This window comes from Acanthopagrus latus, chromosome 9 (genome assembly GCF_904848185.1).
Source record: "Acanthopagrus latus isolate v.2019 chromosome 9, fAcaLat1.1, whole genome shotgun sequence".
Taxonomy (NCBI): Eukaryota; Metazoa; Chordata; class Actinopteri; order Spariformes; family Sparidae; genus Acanthopagrus; species Acanthopagrus latus.
Window position 1 is genome coordinate 2,362,714 of NC_051047.1, and position 23,793 is coordinate 2,386,506.

Genomic DNA, 23,793 nt, shown 5'->3' on the forward strand with positions numbered 1-23,793 from the left:
TCCCTAAGGAAGCGCATTATCATCAATCTTTTAGCACCCCACGGCAGTATCATCCCCAGCATCAATAGCTTGATCCCGGGTGAGGACTTCTCCCTTCACTGCGCCACCATCAACTATGCCATTGCCCTCATCAAACTCACTGGGAAAAGGTTGCAGCTCTCAAAAACTGACATCACCAGTGCTTTCAAAGTCCTCCCTATTCATCTTGACTTCTGGCGTTTCTTCAGCATTCGCTGGCGTAATGCATATTATTTTGCCATAAGGCTCAGCTTCGGTTGCAAAGCAGCCTAAACTCTTCGACACCCTATCTGAAGCCTCTGCTGGATCCTGTCTAACAACCGTGGGATTCTATTCCTCATCCATCTCTTGGACGATTTCTCATCATTTAACCCCCCTCATCGGCACCTGCTTCCAGCCTGGTTACCCTGATTTCAGTCTGTTCTGACCTCTGGGTTCCATTGTCTCCAGAGAAAACAGAGGGGCCCCCCACGTCCCTCGAGTTTCTTGGAATCAGTCTGGAAGCAAACAAGTTTCAGACTTCACTCCTGGTTGGAAAGCTCAATGGAATCAGCGTTTTGATTTCCAATTTCCTCTGCCACCTGCACTACACCAAACGTCAACTTCTGTCTCTTCTGGGCTACCTCAACTTCACCTTACCCATCATCTCCCAAGGGCGAGCCTTTATTACTCAACTACTATCAATCGCTTCTTCCATCCCATCACTCTTGACTTCCATCTCCCTGGAAAGCTCAAGCCATGCTGAAATCCGTCCATGACTCAACCTTCTCACCAATCAGAACAGAATCACTTTCTTTTACGATGACCAACCAACTCATCTGCACGACATCCATCTGTACATCGTTGCTGCTCCTTCTTCAAGTTTTGGTGGTTTCTACAATGGAAGATGATTTGCAGTAAAATGGCCCCATGGAGCTCGCAAATGAATGTCAGAAGTTCAGAAACTTGGCACCTCACACAGATACCTTCCCAACGCCGGTTCCTCCATATTCAGCACTGACATTCAACCTGTAAATCCTGCGCTAATACCCCTGATGGGGTACTCCCAGAGCTCCATCATCAACAGCCATCACCCTCAATCCTCTCTTCCACCTGGACAGCTTGGAAAAGCTTCCATTACTTTCACGATCAATACTACATAACATTTTTGTTGTTCGATCTCATCAGCTTGACTTCTTTCATTACTTATGCCCATTCCATCATGGCAATTAAAACACACACCATCAAAGCTTACCTTTGCAGTATCAGCTTCTTTTCTAAGCCAACAACCGGCAGTTCCATAACTTCCCTTTTTAAAGGACTCCTATGTCAAGAACCAGCTAAAAGCCCTCACTTACTGCTGACTTTCTGTCATTCTGCCTCCACACCATGCGTTCCCAGGTACGGCACTCCTCAAGTCGCCTGAACTGTGAAAGCTATGTTCTTGCTTGCTTTTCAGTTTCCTCACATAATCTGAATTCACTAACTCTACCATTCAATTTGACTCAGCCGCCATGCATGCATTTCAGACTTGTCTCACTCTTCAGACGACACTATGGTATGGTATTCCACAAACCTCAGAGCATCACTATGATGGATCCTCTCTTCATCTTTGAATCCGGTGGCTACTCGATTCTGGTTCAACCATCACTTTCGCCATGTGCTCTCATTGTCTGGTATTTTACCTGTTAACTACTCAGGACACTCATTCAGGATCAGAGCAGCCACTTCAGCTTCCTGTAATGGCATCCCAGAACATTTCATGTGACTCATGGGCTGCTGGTCCTCCCAAACGTATCATCATTACATCCATTCAGATCTCAAAGATCTCAGATCCACACAATCTTATCTCAAGTGATTGGAGGTTTTGGGGGGCCGTCGCTGCCTGGGTGCGGCAGCAGATTCTCTACAGAGCTTCCCCACAACGCACTCGAAGAACTTGAAGATCCAAGATCTTCAACGTTTTGTTTTCTTTTTCTTTCATAATAAATTGTTTAAATGCATCTTGTTGACGGTGTGGTCTTTGCTAGTGAAATATAAGATTCTGCTTCATGCTGCAGTCACACAATAGCTGTCACAGTGCTGTTGTGGCAGCCTCTTTGTGTGTTCTATGTTTTGCCTTTCCCCCCTCTTTTCTCCCTCACCTGCTTCTTCTGTGTGTGTGTGTCTGTAGGCGTGGCTGCAGCTGCAGCAACAACAGCTGAGTGGCACACCTGATTAGGATCATCTTATCATCGACTGCTTATTTCTACCTTGTCTCTCCACCACTTCGGCGCTAGACTATTGCATCTTATACGGTGGCTTGTTGGTGCTGCTGTGTAGTGTTTTCTGCGCTCTTGCTTTGTGCTCATGCGATTTCTCTTTATTGCATTACACAGAGGTCTCCAGTACCGTAACTGCTCTGCTCTGCCTGTGCTCTCCTTAGTCCCTCCACACCAGCCCTATTCAACCCTCCTTCCCTGCCTGCCTGCCAGCCTGCTTGCTAGCTTGCCTGCCCTAGAAGGTGGAGAGGAAGCAGAAGGTGGAGAGGAAGCAGAGGGTGGAGAGGAAGCTGCAGAACAACGACACCGGAGAGGTGTGGAGGGGAATGAAGAACATTATAGGCTACAAACTGAAAAACAGCCAGGCTACAGCAGTTGATGTGGACAAGGCTAATGAGTTTAATCTGTTCTATAATAGGTTGAACACGGCGACCAGGTCCTGCTCGGCCTCACCATCACTCCCCTCCACCTCTCCAGCATCAGCCCCCTCCCCTACACCAGCTTCTCCTCACTGCTCCAGCCCCAACACTGCAGCAACAACTCCCATTCCTCCTAGCTCCCCTCCCTTCTTCTCAGTGGATGAGGTGAGGATGGAGCTGAGGAGACTGCGATCAGGAAAGGCGGCTGGCCCAGATGATGTTTGCCCAATGCTGCTGAAGGTCTGTGCAGACCAACTGGCTGAGCCTCTCCAGCGGCTCTTTAACCTGAGCCTATCGATAGGAAGGGTCCTGGTCCTGTGGAAACCATCATGTCTTGTGCCAGTTCCCAAGGCTGGATGCCCGGCCGAGCTCAATGACTACAGACCGGTGGCCCTCACGTCACACATCATGAAGATACTGGAGTGGCTGATCCTCCATCTCCTGAGACACAGACCATAGACCAGGGGTGTCAAATTGATCCAGTAAAGGGCCATGTGGCTGCAGGTTTTCATTCCAACCAAGCAAGAACACACCTGATTTGGATCAGCCAACCAATCAGCCAACCAAGCAAGAACACACCCGATTTGGAATAGGTGTGTTCTTGCTTGGTTGGAATGAAAACCTGCGGCCACATGGCCCTTTACTGGATCAGTTTGACACCCCTGCCATAGACGCATTGACCCCCTGCAGTTCGGGTACCGGGAACACATCGGAGTGGACGACACTGTCCTCTACCTGCTACATCAGGCCTACTCCTATCTAGATGAGCCGGGGAGTCAAGTGAGGATTATGTTCTTTGACTTCTTGAGCGCTTTTAACACCATCCGACCTCTGCTGCTACGAGAGAAGAATCGGACTAATGCGAGTCGAACCTGCGCTCACATCCTGGATCACTGACTATCTGACTAGAAGACCAAAGTATGTCAGGCTGCCACATTCATAAGTATTCTGATGACACAGCTATTGTGGTGTGTGTGAGGATGGGACAGAGGCAGAGTACAAGTACCTTGCGGGAGCCTTCAGAAGCTGGTGTAAGAGGAACAGCCTCATCCTAAACACCAAGAAGACCAAGGAGATGGTCATCGTCTTTTGCAGGTCTTTTGCAAGCCACCACTACAGTGGGTCAACATCAGGTGCGAGGACATCGAGGTGGTGCAGTCCTACAGGTACTTGGGGGTGCACCTGGACAGCAAGCTCAACTAGTCTGTAAACACTGATGTGGTTTACAGGAAGGGCCAGAGCCGGCTCTTCTTCTTGAGAGGGCTCAGGTTCTTCGATGTCTGTGGGGAGATGCTGCACATATTCTACCAGTCGGTGGTGGCAAGTACAATCTTTTATGCTGCTGTCTGCTGGGGAGGCAGTGCGACAGAGAGGGACACCAGTAGCCTTGATAAGCTGATACGGAAAGCAGGCTCAGTGCTGGGAAGGTGCCTGGATTCACTGGGGGTCGTGGTTGAGAGGAGGATGTGGATCAACTTGTCTGACATCATGGACAACCTCCACCACACCCTGATGGAGCAGAGCAGTAGCCACAGCAGCCGGTTAACTGCGTTGTGCTCGAGGACTGAGCGCCACAGGAGGTCCTTTGTCCCTACGACCATTAGGCTGTTCAACAGTTCAGTAGTGGACAGGGGCCACTGACCTAGGCTTTGGTGCCAGGCCCAATCCACCCTCACCTCCCTCACTTCTTTTATTCAAATTGTTATTCTTTTATTGATTGAATGGGTGTCTTTTTTATGGTTGTGTGTATTATCTGTCTTTTTAAGGTGTACGTATGTTGTGTACTGTGAGCTATGGGATACATAGAATTTCCTGAGGGGATGAATAAAGTATCTATCTATCTATCTATCTATCTATCTATCTATCTATCTATCTATCTATCTATCTATCTATCTATCTATCTATCTATCTGTCTATCTGTCTGTCCACATCACCTTCCAGCACCAGTGTGTACAATAAATTTGGGTCCAAAAATATAATCTCCACCGTAACAATAACATTACATTGACATCATATTTTTCTATATCTTAGAAAGTAAAGTGTGTGTGTGTGTGTGTGTGTGTGTGTGTGTGTGTGTGTGTGTGTGTGTGTGTGTGTGTGTGTGTGGTAAGTTATCACACATACAGATGAAAAAGTGTGCTTCATGTGCCCTCTAGATGCAGCAAACACTGGCAATTCACCTTCAGCTGATCCTGCTGACTGGCATCTTCATGTAACAGACCTAATGAGAACAGAGTTGGTTCAGAGAGGGCTGTATCATGTACCACCTGATTTCATTTTTCCTCGGATAGATGATGGAAGTGGTTGCCACCACCAGTACTTCAACAGGACCTTAGTCAATGGTGAAAGGATCAAAAGAAGCTGGGTGACATAGAATAACAGTCTTTTTTGCTTTTGTTGTAAACTCTGCAAAACAAATGCATTTAACAAGCGGAGGACTAAATGATTGGAAAATGCAAGTGCTGCTTTGACTAGCCATGAAAATAGTACAGAACACCATAAGAATTTGGCATCATGGAAAGAATTGGTAGTTTGATTAAAACAAGGTACAACCTTAGACAAACACGAGCAGGCCCTCCTTGAGGCAGAGCATAATCGGTGGAGAACAGTGCTGAAATGACTTTTGCTGTTGTACAATCACTGGCATTGCGAAATTTGTCTTCGAGAGGCCTTTTCTAATTTTTAAAAGGCTGGAGGAGATTCAGATTGCTTTTGATGACTGCAGAGGTCATATGACAATGGCGCAAACATGAGAGGGAAAAATAAGGCAGTACAACTACTGTGCTTCACTGGCCAGCCAACTCACCTGACCTACCAACACCTGGTGATACCACCTGATCACCTCCAACACTGCATTGTACAGGGCAAAAGGAGCTCTGACCAGGTAATGAGTGCATGAATCAACACACTTTTCAGAAGGTCATCAATTCTGTATCATAAATGCTTATTTTGATTGGTTCTGAATATTCTGATATCCTGGACTTTTTACTGAACTGGAAAAAGAAGAAGGGGTTTATCTCTACGTAGTGTATTAATCTTAAAACTGTGGAAAATCTCTGTATATGTGTAAGCATTTCTGAAAATGAGCAAGGTTACTTATATATGAGATGAAGGGAAAACATTGTAATAACATTATTACAATAAACTTTATTTATATAGCACCTTTCTTAAATGTTGTTTTGAAAGAGGTTTCATTCCATGCTTGGGATGAGACACTGCAAAAATGACCCGCCCATGCTTCATCTATACTAGCTTATCTTGGACAGGCCAAGAGAGGCTGAAGCTTTTCCCTATGCTTTTTAGATCAGATAAATAGCACAGACAGGTGTTGACAGACATGGAAGGATATGTTATAAGTTCATACTCATTTGTAACAACACAATATTAATGTTTTAACACAGAAAGAGTTCAGAAATCAATATTTGATGGAATAACCCTGATTTTCAATCACAGCTTTTATGTGTCCTGGCATGCTCTCCACAAGTCTTTGACATTGCTGTTGAGTGACTTCAAGCAGCTCAGCTTTGTTTCATGGCTTGTGACCATCCGTCTTCCACTTGATTACATTCCAGAGCTTTTCAATGGGGTTCAGGTCGAGATTGAGCTGGCCATTACAGGGTCTTGATCTGGGGGTCCTTCATCCACACCTTGATTGACTTAGCTGTGTGGCGTGGAGCACTCCACCTCCACTGTAAACAGTGTTGGTGGAGGATTGCTTCCGCCTCAATTACCGAGTGCAGTAGAGTCCCGCACTCGGTAATTGACTCACAGGGCTTCCCCACAACGAGCCTGCAGCTACAGAGGTGAGTTTTGTTTATCTTTTCCGACAAAGCCGGCAACGATATCAAATGTTTGATGCCTTGAAATATGTGCTGTTTCTAATGTTGCTGAAGTTTGGTGCTGCTCTGAGCATTATTTGTGGCTTTTTGATGGTGATTTATACTTGGATCCATTTGCTGCAGTGTATTGTTGTTGTGTGGTCGTTTTTGAGGATGCTAAAACTACGTAAGCTAGCAGTCCGCAAACTTTATCTCTCGAGGGGGGGTCGTACTCGGTATCAAGGTATGTCAGACTATGGATTAAACTTTTACCGGAATATCCCTTTAATCAGTTTGAAATGTTAGAAGCTGTTCTTCTTTAGAAGTGAGAAAACTCCCCTTTCTGGATTGCATCATACAGATAGGTTTGCAGCTGCAAAGTGGGGGAATAAATAGTCTGTTTGAGTGTGCTGGAGATGACCTACCAGGGCTGAGGTGGGTCATAGTGTCCATCGTAGAACAAATAATTTATTTAAAAGCAAAACAGGGCAGTGGCCCACTAAAGTAAACAGTGTCACCCCAACCACTGTGCAACACTAGGAAAAACCGACTACCATTTATTTGGTAAAAATGATCAGCTCTAATGAGCACGCATGTTTTGTTAAATATAAAATAAATAAGTGCTACTAGGCATTAAAATGTACTTCATCTGTTACTTAAGTGAGGGGTTTATTTAAGAGTAGGGATAAAGATTTGCACTGTTAAAAACTAATATCAATTATGAAAAAAAATGTGTTTGCATTTTTGGATTATTTTGTTAATAATGGAAATAAATGGAAATTTTCAGAAATGTTGCACCTTGGAGTACTTGAACACTGTAGTGGCCCTCCTATGAGATGACAATACTGGCAGTGGCCCTAAGCTTACTTGAGTCTGAGATACAGGTCTACACAAAGATGCAAACCAGAGGGTTTAGCATGTCTCTGAAATATTAACTGAAACTTTTCCTTGGTCTGAGTAACATCAATTTCGAGCAGGTGTTTAACTTAAGAACAGGCAAAAGGGCTCCAGACTGGAATATTCCCACCACCATTTTTCACTGTTGGTTTGACTCACGATCAACACAAACACCAGGAGGTCATTGTTTTGGCTAAGGACTGATTAACAAATGTCAGAAAGTATGTGACCCCTGTTCTGTTGTATATAAATCCAGATAATCTGAAAGACTGCAGAGAGCTCTCCAGGTCTTCTCTTCATCTTCATGTATTAAAGAGTTTGTAATTCTTCTGAGAATTAGCAGATCTCTACCCTAGCCTTTCCCTTACAATCTTCAAACTCAGATTATTGGATTCTACTGAGAACAAAAATAAATACATACATTTGGTGTCTCTTAATGATGAGAAAATATTTCAACATTAGACATTTTTAGTATAACAGTAAACCTATAAATTATGCATTTGCTGAATATCAGAGATCAGAGGTCATGGTTATAGCTCTGACCTGTGTGTCTGTGTTAGAGAATTCCTCATGGTCTTGATCTGCTGGAAGTGACACGACATGTCCGTGGACATCACCATCTCTATGACCAGAGCTCTCAGCTCCCTGCAAAAAATCAATACATACAAGATAATCGTTGAGCAGTCACCAGGATAGAGCCCTCAGCTCTCAAAGTATATCTGTATCAAGTCATCAGTAAAGTGTGATCTATGTGTGCACCTCCAGTCATCCTTGTTCAGGTTGACCAGGATGTTCATGTCTTCCTCTGCCATCAGCTTGTAGGCGGCACTGACGTGATGGTTCTCAAGTACCGACCTGTCATTGTACAGGATGGCCACCTCTGACCTATCAGACACACATCCAATCAGGTGCTGACATTTTTTGTAGTCTGTCATATTTAGAAGCCCCAAAAACAACATGTCTCTGTTCTTGTTCTTCTCCTGGTTAAGACATTCATTCAAATGTTTCTGTCAAGAATTGTACACTGTCTCAATGTTTCTGAACATCCAGTATTAGTAACAGTCTACAGTATTATATTTCAGTAAAATTACACTGATTGCCACTGTGTCTGGAGGATAAATCCTACAGACTTTAGTGGTCCCCTGACTTTTATTCTAGCACTTCTTATCTCTACAACTACTGGATGGATTGCAGTAAAATTTGATTGACACAGTCATGTTCCACTAAGGATGAAGTTGGTCAGCCCATTTATTTTATTGAGTGAGATCACTAAGTTGTTGTAGTTAATGTAGCTATTCCAATATTTTGGTCTATCACAGATTACCTGCAATACTAATGGCATTTCTATTAGCCTCATCTGTAAGCCTATCTGTTTAGCATGCATTAGAAAATGCGAGCATGCTATCATGATAAAGTAAGATGGTGAATATTTTATCTGCTAAATATATTCATGTCACAGTTGTCATTTTGAGCCTGTTTAGCACAAAGCATTACTGTAGTTAATTACTGTACTGTAGTTCATTTTGAGAAAATGGCCATAAATTAATACATTTTAGACAAAACATGGTGAATAGGGTAGAAATGGTAACTAACATACAATATATGTCTGATAGGCTGCTCTAGTTTATAACTTACATTGTTCTGATAATCAATTATTAAATATGCACACAAGGCTGATTGAATGTGCAACAATTTGCATTGATGCCCAGAACAGAAACCTGGGGCCTCATTTATAAACATTGCATACACACAAAAGAAAGCATGTGCCACTCTCTACGCACACCTTGGGATTTATAAAAAGAGAACTTGACGGGAAAATGTGAAGTCCTCCGCGCTAACTCTGACCCATGTGTACGCACATAACTGGGGTAAGGAGAAACTGTGCCACTGATGGCAGAAGAAAGAAAAGGGAGAAACTGTGTAAAACTGATGCTGATTTTCATGTCATGTCATGTCATTATCTGTAACCGCTTATCCCTTTCCATGGGGTTGCAGGGGGTTGCTGCTGGAACCAATCCCAGCCTTGTCTCAGGGCGAGGGCAGGGTACTCCCTGGATAAGTTGCCAGCTCATCGTAGGGCCCTCACTAGTGAGCAATGTGGGGTTCAATATCTCGGACACTTTGACATGCAGCTCAGCCCTGATCACTAGTCGACCTGCTCTACCCGCTGAGCTACAGCCGCCCTGATACTGACTGTGTAAAATAAATAGTAATATTACCTCTCATGAACAGTTTTTTTGCAAGACATGGATAAAAAAAAATCTACAATGAATAAACAAACAAACTCTCTGGAGTGCACACAGGAAACATATGATTTAGGACAATAGTAAGACAACAGTAGGACAAAACATGTTTATACTGATATGAATACAGTTTAATACATTAATATCCTATACCTTATAGCCCATTTCATTTCATCTCTGTTTTCAGTGCATAACGCATAAAACACTTTGTAACTGTGTTTTGTTGCCATACAAATAAAGACTATAATTATCTTATATTGTTAGTCTGAAGGACTGTTTGCCAATCAAGGTAATTTTCACACAAGTAACAGATACTACCAAATAGATGGGTATATAAAGGCATGTATTCACAATGCATTATGGCGCACAATGGCTGCTTTGGCACTGTTGGAGGATGTGGCAAACGGAAGGATGCGGAGGGAGCGGAACTTCAGAGACCAGCATAATCCACTGGCCAACAGTGATGAGTGGCTGATGAGCCATTTCCGACTCCCACGAGCTAGCTGTCCTCTTGGATCTCTGTGTGGTATTGGGCCCAGCGTTGGAGAGGAGCACCCGCATAAACCACGCCGTGCCAGTCCCGCTTCAAGTGCTCACAACACTCGGGTTTCTGGCAACCGGCACATTCCAGAGGGAATTGGCTGACAGGTCAGGGATATCCCAGCCAACCTTTAGCCGTGTCATGCCAGACGTGTTAGGAGGCATAATTGGTTTGTCGCAGCAGTACATAAAGTTTCCTAAGGGCAAATAAAAAAGCGCAATTTGAAACAATGTCCGGTTTCCCAAATGTGATCGGTGCCATTGACTGCACTCATGTTGCTATAAGAGCACCGAGTGAGAATGAATTTGCTTTCATAAATCGTAAGCATTTTCATTACCTCAATGTCCAACTCATCTGTGATGCAGACATGTTGCTTACAAGTGTAGTGGCTCGGTGGCCTTAGTCAACCCATGATTCATTCATACTGAGACACAGCAGTGTTGGGCGCAGACTGGAGGCCAGCACTGTATGTGATGTGTGGCTTCTAGGTATGGCTAATTAATGTGGAAATCCTAAGACTTGCAATTTTTTTCCTAGTGTTAACCTTGTAGGCGACAGTGGATACCCCCTCAAGCGGTGGCTGCCCACCCCTTTTTTTCCCAACCCACAGAGCGCAGAGGGGAGGACCTATAATCTGTGCCACAGCCAGGCGCGCACTGTTGTGGAGCGCACCATCGGGCTCATGAGGGACAGGTGGTTGTGTCTCCACAGCACAGGAGGAACGCTATCCTACAAGCCCGAGAAGGTCTGCACTATAGTGAGAGTGTGTTCTGTGCTACACAACGTGGCACAGCTAAAAGGTGTCGCCTTGCCCCCCGACGCTGATCGTCTTGGCCCGAACCCAGACCCCTATTCCCAGGCCTTTGAGCCAAATGCTGCTACTGTGTGCCAGTGTTTGGATGTGATGCATTGTAAAAATACAGGTATGGAAACAAATTCAATCATTTATTTATGAATTCCTTCATAGTGGCGTTTAGCTTGGAAAGGACATTTTTGACCTCTCGCAGTTCTCTGGCAACTTGATTTAATGCAGTGATGGTGCCTCTCTGCATCTGCAGGACTGCATCTGTGAGGACATGGCTGCTGGAGGGCTGGATGCACGGAGTGCAGTGGAGATGCTGGGTGCACATGGCTCAGCTGCAGCACTGACCTCACTTGGACCATAAATAAATTGTACATAAATGTGTGAACACAACTTGAATGTATTTGGTTTACACTCATTTCAAATATGGGAATACAAATTACATACCAGGGTCTTCTGCTCCTTGTGGGCTGGCATTGACATTGTCCGCCATATGCTGCCACTCTAGAGCCTTTTTGGCATTGGTGACCCCAACACTGTGTCCAGCAAATAAAACAGCCTTCCTCCTCTCCACCTCCCTGACAAGAACTTCCACCTTACACTGTGTGAAATTCCGCTTCTTCGCCTTTCTTTCTGCTTTCGCTGTGGTTTCGGTAATGAATCAATATTAATTAGGGGCATTTCTCTTAATATTCATAGGCAAATATGGGTGTGGTATGACTCGCACACAGGAGCGCCACATTTAGAGTGGATTGTGATTTATCAAGGGAAATCGACATAGGACGTGCGTGCGCAATGTTTTATAAATCTGGATATTTTTGTGTGTACGCACGAAACAGAAAGTGCGTACGCAACCTTTTGACGTCAATCCTACGCACAGTTTTATAAATGAGGCCCCTGAACTCAAATAAACACCTACATGTGTATAATTCTTTCCACTAGTCAGAATAAAGATATGTCATGGAAGCAAAATAGCCCAAAATGTCAATGTTTTTTTAATCTAAAATCACTCATTCATATTAAAAAGCATGCCTGCATTCCTGTTCCATCAGGCTCAGTTTGTGAGAAAAAGGAAGTGTCACTGTTGTATCAGATTACACAGATTCTTTAATAATCTTTCTATAATATTGAATAGTCTGAATATATTGCTGCATTCATTACCTGGTGTGGATGTGGAAGTTGTTGGTGGTTCCTGTGTGTTCAAAGTCATGAATTGCTGCAGCAAAAACCATTGCAAGAATCTCCAGCTCACTGAGCCAATGCTGCACACAAACAGACACATACAAAAATGACATCACTTTGTTAGCTAATGAGGGTAAAATCAGTCACATTTTTCCACAATTTACAGTCCATAGCAGGGCTGCCCTAAATTTTTCCCCTCAAAGGGACAAAACTGTAACTCCATGGTGGGCCATAGGCTAAAAGCAAACCCCTGTTATACTGTATTGTTAAGACACCATATGTTACCTGAATCCAAAGTTTTCTTTATGACTTTTCTTTATGTCTGCCATGCTCAGATTATGAAACATAATTAATAATTCGGGACTAACAGAAAATGCACATATAAACTACATATTTAAAAAGCATTTTTAGCTCACAAAAATCATCATGATCATCATTTTTATTCTATTTTTTGCTAGAAACATCTGGGAGGCCAAATTGAACCTTTTGGCCCATGGACCACACCAGCCCTAGTTTATAGAGATAGTGTGCGAGTGTGTGTTACCATCAGTCCTGTGTGCAGCATCAGGAAGTGTGCAGTCTGAGTGACATCTGCAGCGTGAATCAGGTTGTGGTAGGGGTTCTTGTGTTTGCTGTAGCCGTTCTCCAGTGCTTCAACAAACTGCACCAGAGCCTGCACTGGGATCTGAACACAGCATTACAAATACCAGTTACTATAGGTAGAATGACAACTACCACTGCATGAAAAGTGGGATTTTCGTCAGTATGTGGCAGTGTAGATTGTCTTGGGAGTTCAGGTTTACGATTGCAAATGCCAATTTGCAGGCAACACCGAAAACTGCTGTGAATTGTCGTCCCCCCCATGACCCCCTCCCCCTAATTCTAGGGGAGGCTTTAACATGTAAATGAAAATGCTCTGAGCTATACAAATGCAAATCAGCATAGCAGGGGGAGTTTTACCCCAGGTGACATTTTTTGAAAAGGTATTAACATAATTTTAAGAAAATTTCTCAGTATAGCCTAATTATAGACTCTTAAATTTTAGCTTGAATTGATTATAAGTATGCTAGATTAATTACTGTGTATGTACGTAAATAGACACACACAATTATTATTATTATTTTTTTTTCTCTCCTGGGACCAAGTTAAAAAGGGTCTCCATGGAGAATGTCGCCGACTGAGGGCTCTTCGCTACCGCAGAGGGACACGGAGGTTTATCGCTGTGAGCATTTTGTTTTCACAGACTAACCTCGCCTCATAACGAGGCCGTGACCTCCTATTTGCTCGGAGCTATGACTGCAAGTCGAGATTTACATGATGCTGATAATGACGCCATCATGTGTAAGTAACTTTTCCTTGTTTAATTTTACTGTGACTTACTTTTTTTTTTTTATTCATACCACTTTCATCAATTGTTTTCCAGCTGCCTGTAAGACATTACAAGACAGTATGCAGGAGCTTCAGGTACAAACAACTAGATCTTGCATTGAAGGCGGAAGCTGTGAGGAGTTCAGCTCGGAGTTGATCGAGAAGAGAGAGGGTAAGATTTATTAGATAAGATCCGTTTTTGGTCAATGTGACTATTTTTCAGGTGCTTTAATAGATGTGTTGTGTCCAAACGCAGTGCATCACACAGTACTGGTCATCTTTATTGATTGTTTTTACAGCTGCTGGAAGCGAGACTAAGTTACATTTACAACTGGAAGTTATAGTTTTATGGGTTGTTTTGTGCTGGACTGTTTTCTTGGCTGGGTAAAATAACTAAATATTATATTTACCAAACTATACTAAACTCCACACAAAACCACAATCTGTTTTTTTCACTTTGGCTTTTCATACAGATTGTTAAAAACAAAAGATTATGTGTTGATTAGTGAGCTTTAGAGGCAACCTCACCCTTTTGTTAGAGATCTGTCTACCCAGTACACTGAGCTGCACCCACCCTGACATTAGGCCCCACACCAGCAGTGTTAATGATATGAAGATGTGTGTACCCTAAACCTGTTGATGAGGTCATAGCGGGTAAGAAGGTCATAGACCAGGAACTTGAGGGCGTGGTCTCCTGTGGCCTCGTGGAAGGAAAAAACATCAAATGACCACTGATCCACTTCCTGGAAAACAAGCAGGAAAACTTAGGCTAGACATTTTCTGACATGTTGTCATCACCATCACCATCTCAACAACTAACGCAAAAATGCATGCGACTGCTGCATCAACTGCAATGTATACATTGGTTGTGATGAGATTTGTGTACAATAATCAATGTCTGTTGGTGTTTAATTTGTCACAAAAATAATGATGATACTGGAACATGCTGTAACTTGAGTGTTCATTGTCCAGTCATCCCAGTCTTAACGCATCTACGTGCAATTTAGGAGCTGTAGTCATTGCGCCATGTTGTGGCAACAGGAAGTTAGCCATTTTTGACAATCATTTGATTAACACAAAATTTTTACATCTAGTATGTAGACCAAGCACAAACTGTCCAAAGGCTATGAAACCCTGAGGGGCAAATGAGATTTGTTTTTTTTCTGTTGCTCCATTTTCCAAGTTCTAATTTATTTTTCAGTCTTCAAATTATTGATAGGAACATTTCTTCATAACTCTGTTACACACATGTAAAAAAATAAATAAAATACACTTGGAATATGGTGCACCAGAAAAAGAAATTCAATTCATGTTTCTGTAATACTCATTCTTACCACAAGAGGATGCAGACAAACATTGTGGTGACTTGGCAAACTGGTGACACAGAGGTGGTAAACTTAAGGTAGAGTAGAAATTAAACGCTTCCTTCCTATACTTCCTGATTTCCTTTTCTTCCATGCCTTTTCTACCTCAACCATTTTGCGTACATTTTCCAGTCTCCTGCCATCTCCTCCTTCTTCACCCCTACAAACCTCCCTGCTGGTACTTCATCCCCACCCTCTCTTTATTTTTCTTTATTTAACTCTTACCTTTCCATCTTGCCCTCCTCCATTTCTTCTGTTAACTCACTGCCATTCCTACCTCCTCTTTTCTATTGTACCTCCTCAGGTCTTTCCTTAACTTTGAGTCTCCGTTCAGTCTTTATTCTACTTTTCTCTTCTGCTTCCTCCTTTTCATGTTTCTTTCAGAGTAGGATCTGACTGACAGAATGGTTTCATTTGATTAGATTTCTGTTTATATGTATACTTGGGCTGTCAAAATTAAACATCATTTTGATTAATTAATTACAGAAATAATAATGCATATTAATTGCTCTCTGTGATGCCCCTCCTTTTAAGGGACTTAAGGTCATTAAGTCTCATAACAGCAGCTTTGTAAACCTGATGGTAGCAGCAGATGGTAGCAGCTTTCTAAATGCTGAATGGAAAAGTCCTACTCCAGTCAGTGTTTCTAACTGTCAAATGGTTAACATTCTTTCCGAAACTGAGAATGGGCTGTGGTTAATAGTCAGACGTTATACCATCAAACACTGTCATTTCAGCATGATCAACATAATTAGCATGGGTAGCAATAGCATGGATATAAGCATGGATACAAATAGCATGGCCATTAGCAGGGACAGTGATAGCTGTTAACCAAACATGAGTTATTCTTGTCTATGTGTGCTTTCATTGTTTCTATGTAAGTGCTCATAGTTTACAGCTTCATTAGTTGCACCACAGTTTTGTGCGATATGGCAAGTAATTTTCCACCCATCGGAGAACTTCAAACATCTATATCATCACTTCCTGCAGAACATGCAATCATGAAACAGTTTTTACCTTCAGAGCTGTCAAAGCCGTGGGAGGGTAGGTCAGACCAGCCATGTTTGATGTCCGTCTGTACATCCTGATGTCACAAATAGAAAGATAAAAATATCATGCACAAATCTCAGGCATAGAGACAGACAGTTGCATGCATATTAACACTCCATCTCCACGCAGATCTCCATCTGCCTTCCTCCACAGTTTGTGACCGGGATGGATTGTTTATCACCATGGTCACCATGTTCTAAACACACAGTGAGCATTGCCACAGAGCGGCAGATATTTCTGGATTTCATGCGTCATTAAGTTTCAGCATATGAACTTATACTGTTCTATCAAGCGGAGTAATTTCTAATCATATTGGACATTATAGTTTCCCCATATAATGTCAAACTCCAGCTTAGTCCAGCTGGACTTTTAGGAGTCACAGTTTCTCCTCTGTTAATATATAAGTATGTGGACATAAACAGTGATTGCCTATGTGATTGTTGAACACGTAATTCCAAAAGCATGGCATTAATCTGTTGCTATAACAGCCTCCACTCTTAGTTTTAGCAACCTATGACCACATGATAACAGTACACTGCAGTATATGCCTCTTACAAGAAACCGCCATCAAAAAGCCAAAAAATAATGCTCAGAACAGCACCAAACTTCAGCAACAGTACAAATAGTGTCCCAGCACATAGTTTGGGGCATCAAAACTCTGCTTGCTTAGCTGGATTTTTATTGTCAAAGGAGCACAACTCTCTGTTGTCCTGCAACAGCTTTCTGGTGTAGGGAAGTCCTGACGCGACGATTACTGAGCGCAGAAGAGTTCCACAGCTCAAGGATGAAAATGTATGATTATGACTCCATGGAAAAGCAATCAAAGTTCATATGTGTCTTACCTACCAGTCTTTAATAGTAATTATTGAGAGCTGACAGGGAAAAGAACGAAATTGGGCATGTTGCCAAAGAGTTGAGAAATGGTTTTAGCTTCACAATAGAAATCCAGCTAAGCTAGGGGATTTTTGATGCCCCAGACTATGTGCTGAAACGCTTTTTGTGCTGTTGCTGAAGTTTGGTGTTGTTCTGAGCATTATTTGTGGCTTTTTGATGGCAGTTTCTTATTGAAGGCATGTACTGCAATGTGTTGTTATTGTGCGGTCTTTTTCTGAGGTTGCTAAAACTATGTAAGATAACGGTCTGCTAACTTGATCTCTCGAGAGGGGGTCTTACATGGTTTCACAGTGTGTTAGACCATGTATTAAACTTACACTGGAATATCCCTTTAAGAAGAACTTAACCTGCCAAAAAATAAACTAGAACTGCAAGCAGTTATAAATGGGACTTGGACACCGTGCACCACAGAGCCCATGGAAGTTGGCCCTAAAGGATGACGGGCCTGGGCCAAAAGTGAGGACACAGGCCAATGTCTTAGCCATGGTATTCACTGTAAGTGGGAAGTGCACTGGAAGTGCAAAAGGCTGAATGTGTGCCGATTTAGATTTATTGTACTAAGTCATGCCCACATTGAACAGTAAAGACCCCCTTCAAGATGCGGACTCAGGATTGACCCCACATCATACTGACCAAATTTCGTAAAAATCGGTGTAGCCATTCAAGAGATATAAACTTCCCATCTTTTTAGTGCCCGCTAGTGGCCAAAATTTGCCAAATTCAGCTCATCCCTTCCCAGTGTCATGGCAACCAAGGATATTAAATTTGGTGTTAATAGCATTTAGTCTGACCAAGATATCACACAGTTTACAAAAAAAAAAAATCTTTTTAGAATCTTTTTAGATCAGGTCTAGTTGAAGAGTGTATGTGCCAAGTTTCACGCAGATCGGACAAAATCCCAAGCAGGAGTTCTACAAAGTAGGTTGTCCAGTTTTTGTGATTTTGTGAAAAAAAAAAAAAAACTTTCAGAAGTGGCAGAAGTGGGGGTGGTCAACTCAAAGTGATTCAGCTCCATTCAGGGAATGTAGGGATACAAGGTTTTTGAATGTGCGACATATGGTTTGGAAGTTATAGGCAAAAATGTGTTGGCCTAGGTTATAGTGCCCCCTGCAGGCGGATATATGTAGTTTTTAAAAAATAATAATAAATAAAAATCCTTACAATTACAATAGGGTTCCTAGCCCTCTGGTCCTAGGAAACGCGTGTGCTTGTGCTGGCAAGAAACAATTTTCAAGGGTTGGAGGGAGTCATGCTATGCAGGGTTGAGGTGAAGTCTGAACAAAGGTCCTGGTCAGGAGTTTGTTTCACCACTAAGGTGCCAGAACAGAGAAGAGTCATGACTTTGCTGAGAAGTAGAGCAGGGCATGTGGTCTGACTAATGTTAGGAGGTAGATGGGTGCAGTTCCGTTGACGGCTTTGAAGACCAGCCCTATCACCTTTAAATGGATGCCGCTGCAACAGGAAGCCAGTGGAGGTCACGGAGGAGGGGGGTCACATGGGAGAATTTCAGTAGCTTGAAAACAAAGTGTGCTGTAGCATTCTGGTATGCTGCAATGGTTTAATCTCAGAGGCATGGCATCTAGCCAAGAGCGAGTTGCAGTAGCCCGGACAGGAGATGACCAGCTCTTGGACCAGGAGTTGCATTGCTTCCTTTATGAGGATGTTGCGGATGCGGCTGTTGTAGAGGACAAATCTGCAGAGTCAGGCCACAGCAGTGATGTTGGAGGTGCAAGATAGTCTGTTGTTCAGGATTATGCCCAGGTTCCTCGCAGTCAAAGACGAAGACACGGTGAGGTCCTCGACAGTGACTGACAGGTCCATGTGCGGGCAGTATTTCCCAGGATGGAGAGGAGTTCAGTTTTACATGGTTGAGCTCGAGGTGATGTGCAGCTGTCCAAGCAGAGATGTCTGCTAGACATTCCAAGATGCGCATTGCTAAGTGGGTATTGGAGGATGGGGGGGAAAAGAGGAACAGTTGGGTGTCAATTGCATAACAGTGAATAAAGAATGGTAAATGTGATGTGATTTCAGAGCCTAGTGATCTAGTGTATAATGAAAACAGAAGAGGTCCCAATACTAAGCCTTGAGGGACACCAGTTCCCAGAAAGCGTTGTTTGGACAATGAGCCATTCCATGTGATCTGAAAGGCGTGATTTGTCAAGTATTATGTGAATCAAGGCATTAAGACCATCACATGTATTTCTCTATTTGTTCCCACTTTAATTTTCCCCTTATTTCCACAAACATATTTATTGCTGTATTTCATTTTACATTTCTGTATGAATTTCAGCTTCATTATGCAAATGAGGAGGGTGTAATTTAAAGCCAATCCGGCGCAGCAGGGTGGGACTAGGTAGAACAGTCTGGCAGATGACCTGTATCTGAGGACCTATGCTTTCCACCACTGGGATGCCACTGCAACACAACTGTCAATGGAATCAACTTATCTGATCAGACCGTCGTGAATAGGGGTCTCCATGATGGATTGAACGCCAGATGACCATTGCATGTGACACCCTTGAATGCCAGGAACATGGCAACCTTTGCAGTGGGCTAGGCAACATGTTGGTTGGACCCTCCAGTCATTGTCAGTGCTGTTCACTGTTAAAAGCAGGATCACCCTGCATCACGACATGTTGCATCTCTAGAACCAGTTCAAGCATTGCTATGTCCATGGCCCTCCACCACGTGACCTCCAGGAAGTCCAAGTTTCTGTCATTGCAGATCTTGGTGCCATACTACTAAACAATATTCAATGTCTGGTGAAGAGTATAGACCAAATATGTCAGGCTGTCATCATTGAACATGGTGGGAAAACCCCCTTTTGACTTTGTGCTAATTATCATTGTGCACAACTGCGGCTGATGCTTGGCCCTGCCCTCCCAGATGAAAGTGGTCGGGATGATTGAGGATAACCAATAAAATAGGTTAGGGCTCATGGCTCTCTCTCTTTTTTCCTTAATCTGACCAGAGCAGCAGCCAGGAGGCTGGCTGGGGTAGTATGTATTGTTTTATGTTTATCTTATGGATGCAATAGTCCAGTTTTCATGACTTTGTTTCAGTTAAGTTTGGTTGTTTCTTTGTATTATGGTAGAGGGTTAGTCCCCAGCTCCAACTACCCTGGTGGGTTGGTCTGCAAATCTGCCCTTATATTAATCATTTTTGCCGGCAGATCAGTTTGTTTGTTTGATTATTATGGGCTTTTACCCTGGTTTGGTTGCTGTTTATTTGATAAATTAATTTCCTCTCTACTGCAACTTTACTTGGTTGTTTGTTAGACCCATACTTGCTAGAGGTAAAGATATGCCTCCTCAGACCACAACTGTCCCACTGCCAAAACCAGTTATGCTGGATGATGTTACAGGCAGCCTAACCGCCGTCTCCAGACTCTTTGCACAACACAGTCGATAAATCTTGCATAGTGGTACACAGAGAACAATTTCATAAACATATTATGCTCAATATCAGTAAAACCAAGGAGTTCATTGTGGATTTTAGAAAAAAGAATGCACTATGAACCCCTTTCTACATCAGTTGAGCTGAGGAGGAGCAGGTGAAAAGTAATAATTTCCTTGGAATTACCATCAATGTTAATTCTGGATATCACACTTCACCATCCTGGTTAAAAAGAAGCCCAGAAAGGGTTCTTCGTCCTAAATATAATCAAGTATAAAAACTAGAAAAATTGTGTTTCCTTCAAAAATACAGTGTGAATGCTGAAGGCTGAAGCAAAATCTGCTTGATAGCTTCACAGTTTCTGTAGCTGAACATGAAGCTGAAAGGCAAAAAGATGAATATTTTTAAAAGATTAAAAGGCAGAAAAGCTGAGGAGGGCTGAAAGGGTTTTGAACATTTTCATAGCTGAACATGAAGCGGAATGTTTGAAGGAGTTGAAAAGGCAGAACGATGAATATTTTAAAAAGATGAAGAGACAGAAAAGTTGAAGAGGGTTAAAAGAGTTTAAAAAGTTTAACATTTTCATAGCAGAACATGAAGCAGAGTCTTTGAAGGAGTTGAAAAGGCAGAAAGATGAATATCTGAAAAGGCTAAAAAGCTGTAGAGCAAGAGGTCTGAAGAGCTTAAAAAGGTGAAAAAAAGACTGAAAAGGGTGAAAGTTAAAGGTAGAAAGAGCCTAAAATGGGCTTCATTGTCTATGTAAAGTAAATGATGTGGGATCCAAATCCAGCTGAAGAGAATTCTTTCTCCAGTGTTCCAGCTGCTCTCCAATCAAGTGATGGTGTCACACACTGTAGTTCACGCACTACACACACATTCTTCAGATACATACACTGGAGAAGTAGCAGAGGCAAAATGTCCCCATAAGAATTGTCTCCAACGGAGGGCTCAAATAAAACTCCGCCATGTCTTGTGTAAGGCTCCTGTTGCTAGCTGTCAAGTCTCATCTATTGCTCCTTAGGAATTTTAGAAGAAACAAACAAGAAATGTTTGAGACCAAAAAAGACTACAACAAGACTGAAATGAGAACACTTATTGAGCTCCTTTAGTAAAATTTTCCTCTGGGCGATTAGTGTCTGTCAACTGTGTGACTCCAGTCCAAGACTCTACACCACATCTCTAGTATAGGGGTACTCAAATGCAAATCTTAAAGGGCCACAAAGATTTCTTTCAATGACTCAAAGGTCCATGTATTGCGGTCGGTCAGGCCACATGCAATAATAATGTAATATTCATAACAAAATGTCCTTTTCATTCAAAACAACAAAATATGAATACAAAATCTCATCTCATTTCCATTTTAACATAAATTAAAATACATAGTTGAATATTTCCTCTTTTTGTTTGCCTTCAAACACTGTGTCCATCACTTCAGTCATCATGCATTCTTTTATTATTTCTGCATCTGAGAATGGCTTCTTGTGCTTACCCAAAATCCACACCACTCTAAGTGAGCACTCTGTTGCTTGTTGTTGTTGTGTCATCGATGTGACAAGAATCCTGCATCTGTTTGTAGTAGTTTGATATAGATATATTTGTTTACTCCCCTTTCAAACCATCTGTCTTCTCTGATCTAAGTGGACAACAAAGTCTTGAGTTGGCCCTCCTGTGTTGTGCCATTTGTTCATGGAGAGGTTGTTTTGTTTCCCCAATGTACAAATCTGTGCAGTCTGGCTGCATAAACAGCATCAACTACATCACTCTTTATGTCTGGATTTTTTTGTCCTTAGGATGGACAAGCTTTAGCATCAGCATGTTTGGGTTTAGGGTTCTGCTTGGGTGATGAAGCATGGTACACAGCGAGTGTTTCAGTTTATTCCAAAGGTGTTGGTTGGCATTGAGGTCAGAGCTCTGTGTAGAGCAAGTTAATTGAAACCAAACGGGGAAAACTGTCACTTTATGGAGCTGGTTTTATGCATGGCTGCATTGTTACATTTAAACAGGAAATGGAGAAACACAAATTACAGCTGTAGGTGTAGATATTATTAAAAAAAATTAGAAAATTAAAACCTTAGGCATATCTTTTTAGATAAATTAGTTGAATTCTCTGGAGGCTAAATATAACAGTGTCATGTTGCTACACACTGATCCCTTAAGTTAGTGTAACCAAAACTAAAAACAGAAAGAAGTTGCCAGAACTGCTTTCCTGTCAGACCAAAAGTCTCTGCTGCAATAGCCGCATTTATAATACAGGTGGTTAAATACACCAGTTTTGCTTTTGTTTTGTTTTTGACCTTGTAGAATGAGTGTTTGCTAGCTGGTGAGGGTGTAATTAATGAAGGAAGTACAAAGGTAACAATACACTACTACACTGTTTACAATTACACTGTTCATGTGGTACAATATTATGTATATACAATTCTGTTCTATTTCTTACCTTTTTATTGTTTTTTTCCTACTATTATTGTAATATTACTGTCCTTTGGCTGCTGCGACACAGACATTTCCCCATTTGCGGGAGAAATAAAGGAATTCTGATTCTCATTCTGAACAGTTTCTAATAACCATCAAAAAATAAGTGGTACATTAATACTTATTATTATACTTTAGTTAATAGTTATTTCACTGTAAACAAACAATTCAATGTTTTATAAACCATTTAATAACCAGTAATTTAATGTAAAGCTCTAACTGGAATTACAAATGTTTAATCAGTGGTTTATAAAACACGTCATAGCTATTAAAAAAAGGATAACAATCATTTACTTTTTATCAGACCAAACCTAAATATCATAACTTGGATACAAATGTTGATTTTGTACCTTGTTTAAATTCTACTGAGGTGAGGTCTAATATTTTGAAATATATATAATTGTCAGGGCTTTTATTTCATTTTTTTTTTTTTTACCTCTCTACAAATATGCCAGCTTGCACTGCATGGACAATGCTCCTGAATCGTGGCTTCTCCTCAGGACGACGCTTGGCCACGCCCATCTTCCTGCTGAAGGTACATGCCAGCCAATCACGTACTTCACTGGGCACTGACTCCGCCTGAAACTCACTGAACTCATCCTCAGTGTCCAACAGACGCCTTTAGAAGAGAAAGAAGGGTCTGTCAGTCACATCTTGGACAACCAGTGTCAAAGATTTGATAATTCATTCATATTTCATATTGTTTCATTCCTTCAGTCTATTCACTCCTACCTGGTCTCATCAGTGTAAACAGCATCCAACATGGCAGCAGCCAGCTCCAGGTTTCTTCTGAGTTCCTGCAAGTCTACAACTCCACGGTCCATCTGCTCCAGGACCCCCTTCAGCCTGAAAACAGACATGCACACACACACACGTACAGAGGCCCCTTTTAGATAGAAAAGCCGGCACGTTTGCAGCAGGGTAAAGGCAGCAATGTGCCGCCTTCTCTATCTAAAAGGGAGGTGTAATATTCCTTCTATTCCAAAAAGCCACCACTTGGCCGGCACATCGATGGCTTGGATTAACATAGCAATGGAGGTGGAAAAAAGTGTACTCTGAAACTGACAGACCAAAACAGACCCCCAATTT

At 42.3% G+C, this 23,793-nt stretch overlaps 1 protein-coding gene across 2 annotated transcripts in view; it reads right to left on the reverse strand.

The window, feature by feature from the left end:
* Positions 1 to 23,793, reverse strand: part of LOC119025443 (calcium/calmodulin-dependent 3',5'-cyclic nucleotide phosphodiesterase 1A-like) — an 80,135-nt gene that overhangs the window by 12,738 nt on the left and 43,604 nt on the right. For both annotated transcript variants that reach the window (XM_037109001.1, XM_037109000.1), the window contains 8 exons: positions 23,437 to 23,550; positions 23,141 to 23,323; positions 15,910 to 15,976; positions 14,155 to 14,271; positions 12,705 to 12,845; positions 12,140 to 12,240; positions 8,152 to 8,277; positions 7,936 to 8,037 (listed from right to left, as the gene is read on the reverse strand). In XM_037109001.1, coding sequence (XP_036964896.1) covers positions 7,936 to 8,037; positions 8,152 to 8,277; positions 12,140 to 12,240; positions 12,705 to 12,845; positions 14,155 to 14,271; positions 15,910 to 15,976; positions 23,141 to 23,323; positions 23,437 to 23,550 — 951 coding nt within the window. The remainder of the gene's footprint in view (positions 1 to 7,935; positions 8,038 to 8,151; positions 8,278 to 12,139; positions 12,241 to 12,704; positions 12,846 to 14,154; positions 14,272 to 15,909; positions 15,977 to 23,140; positions 23,324 to 23,436; positions 23,551 to 23,793) is intronic.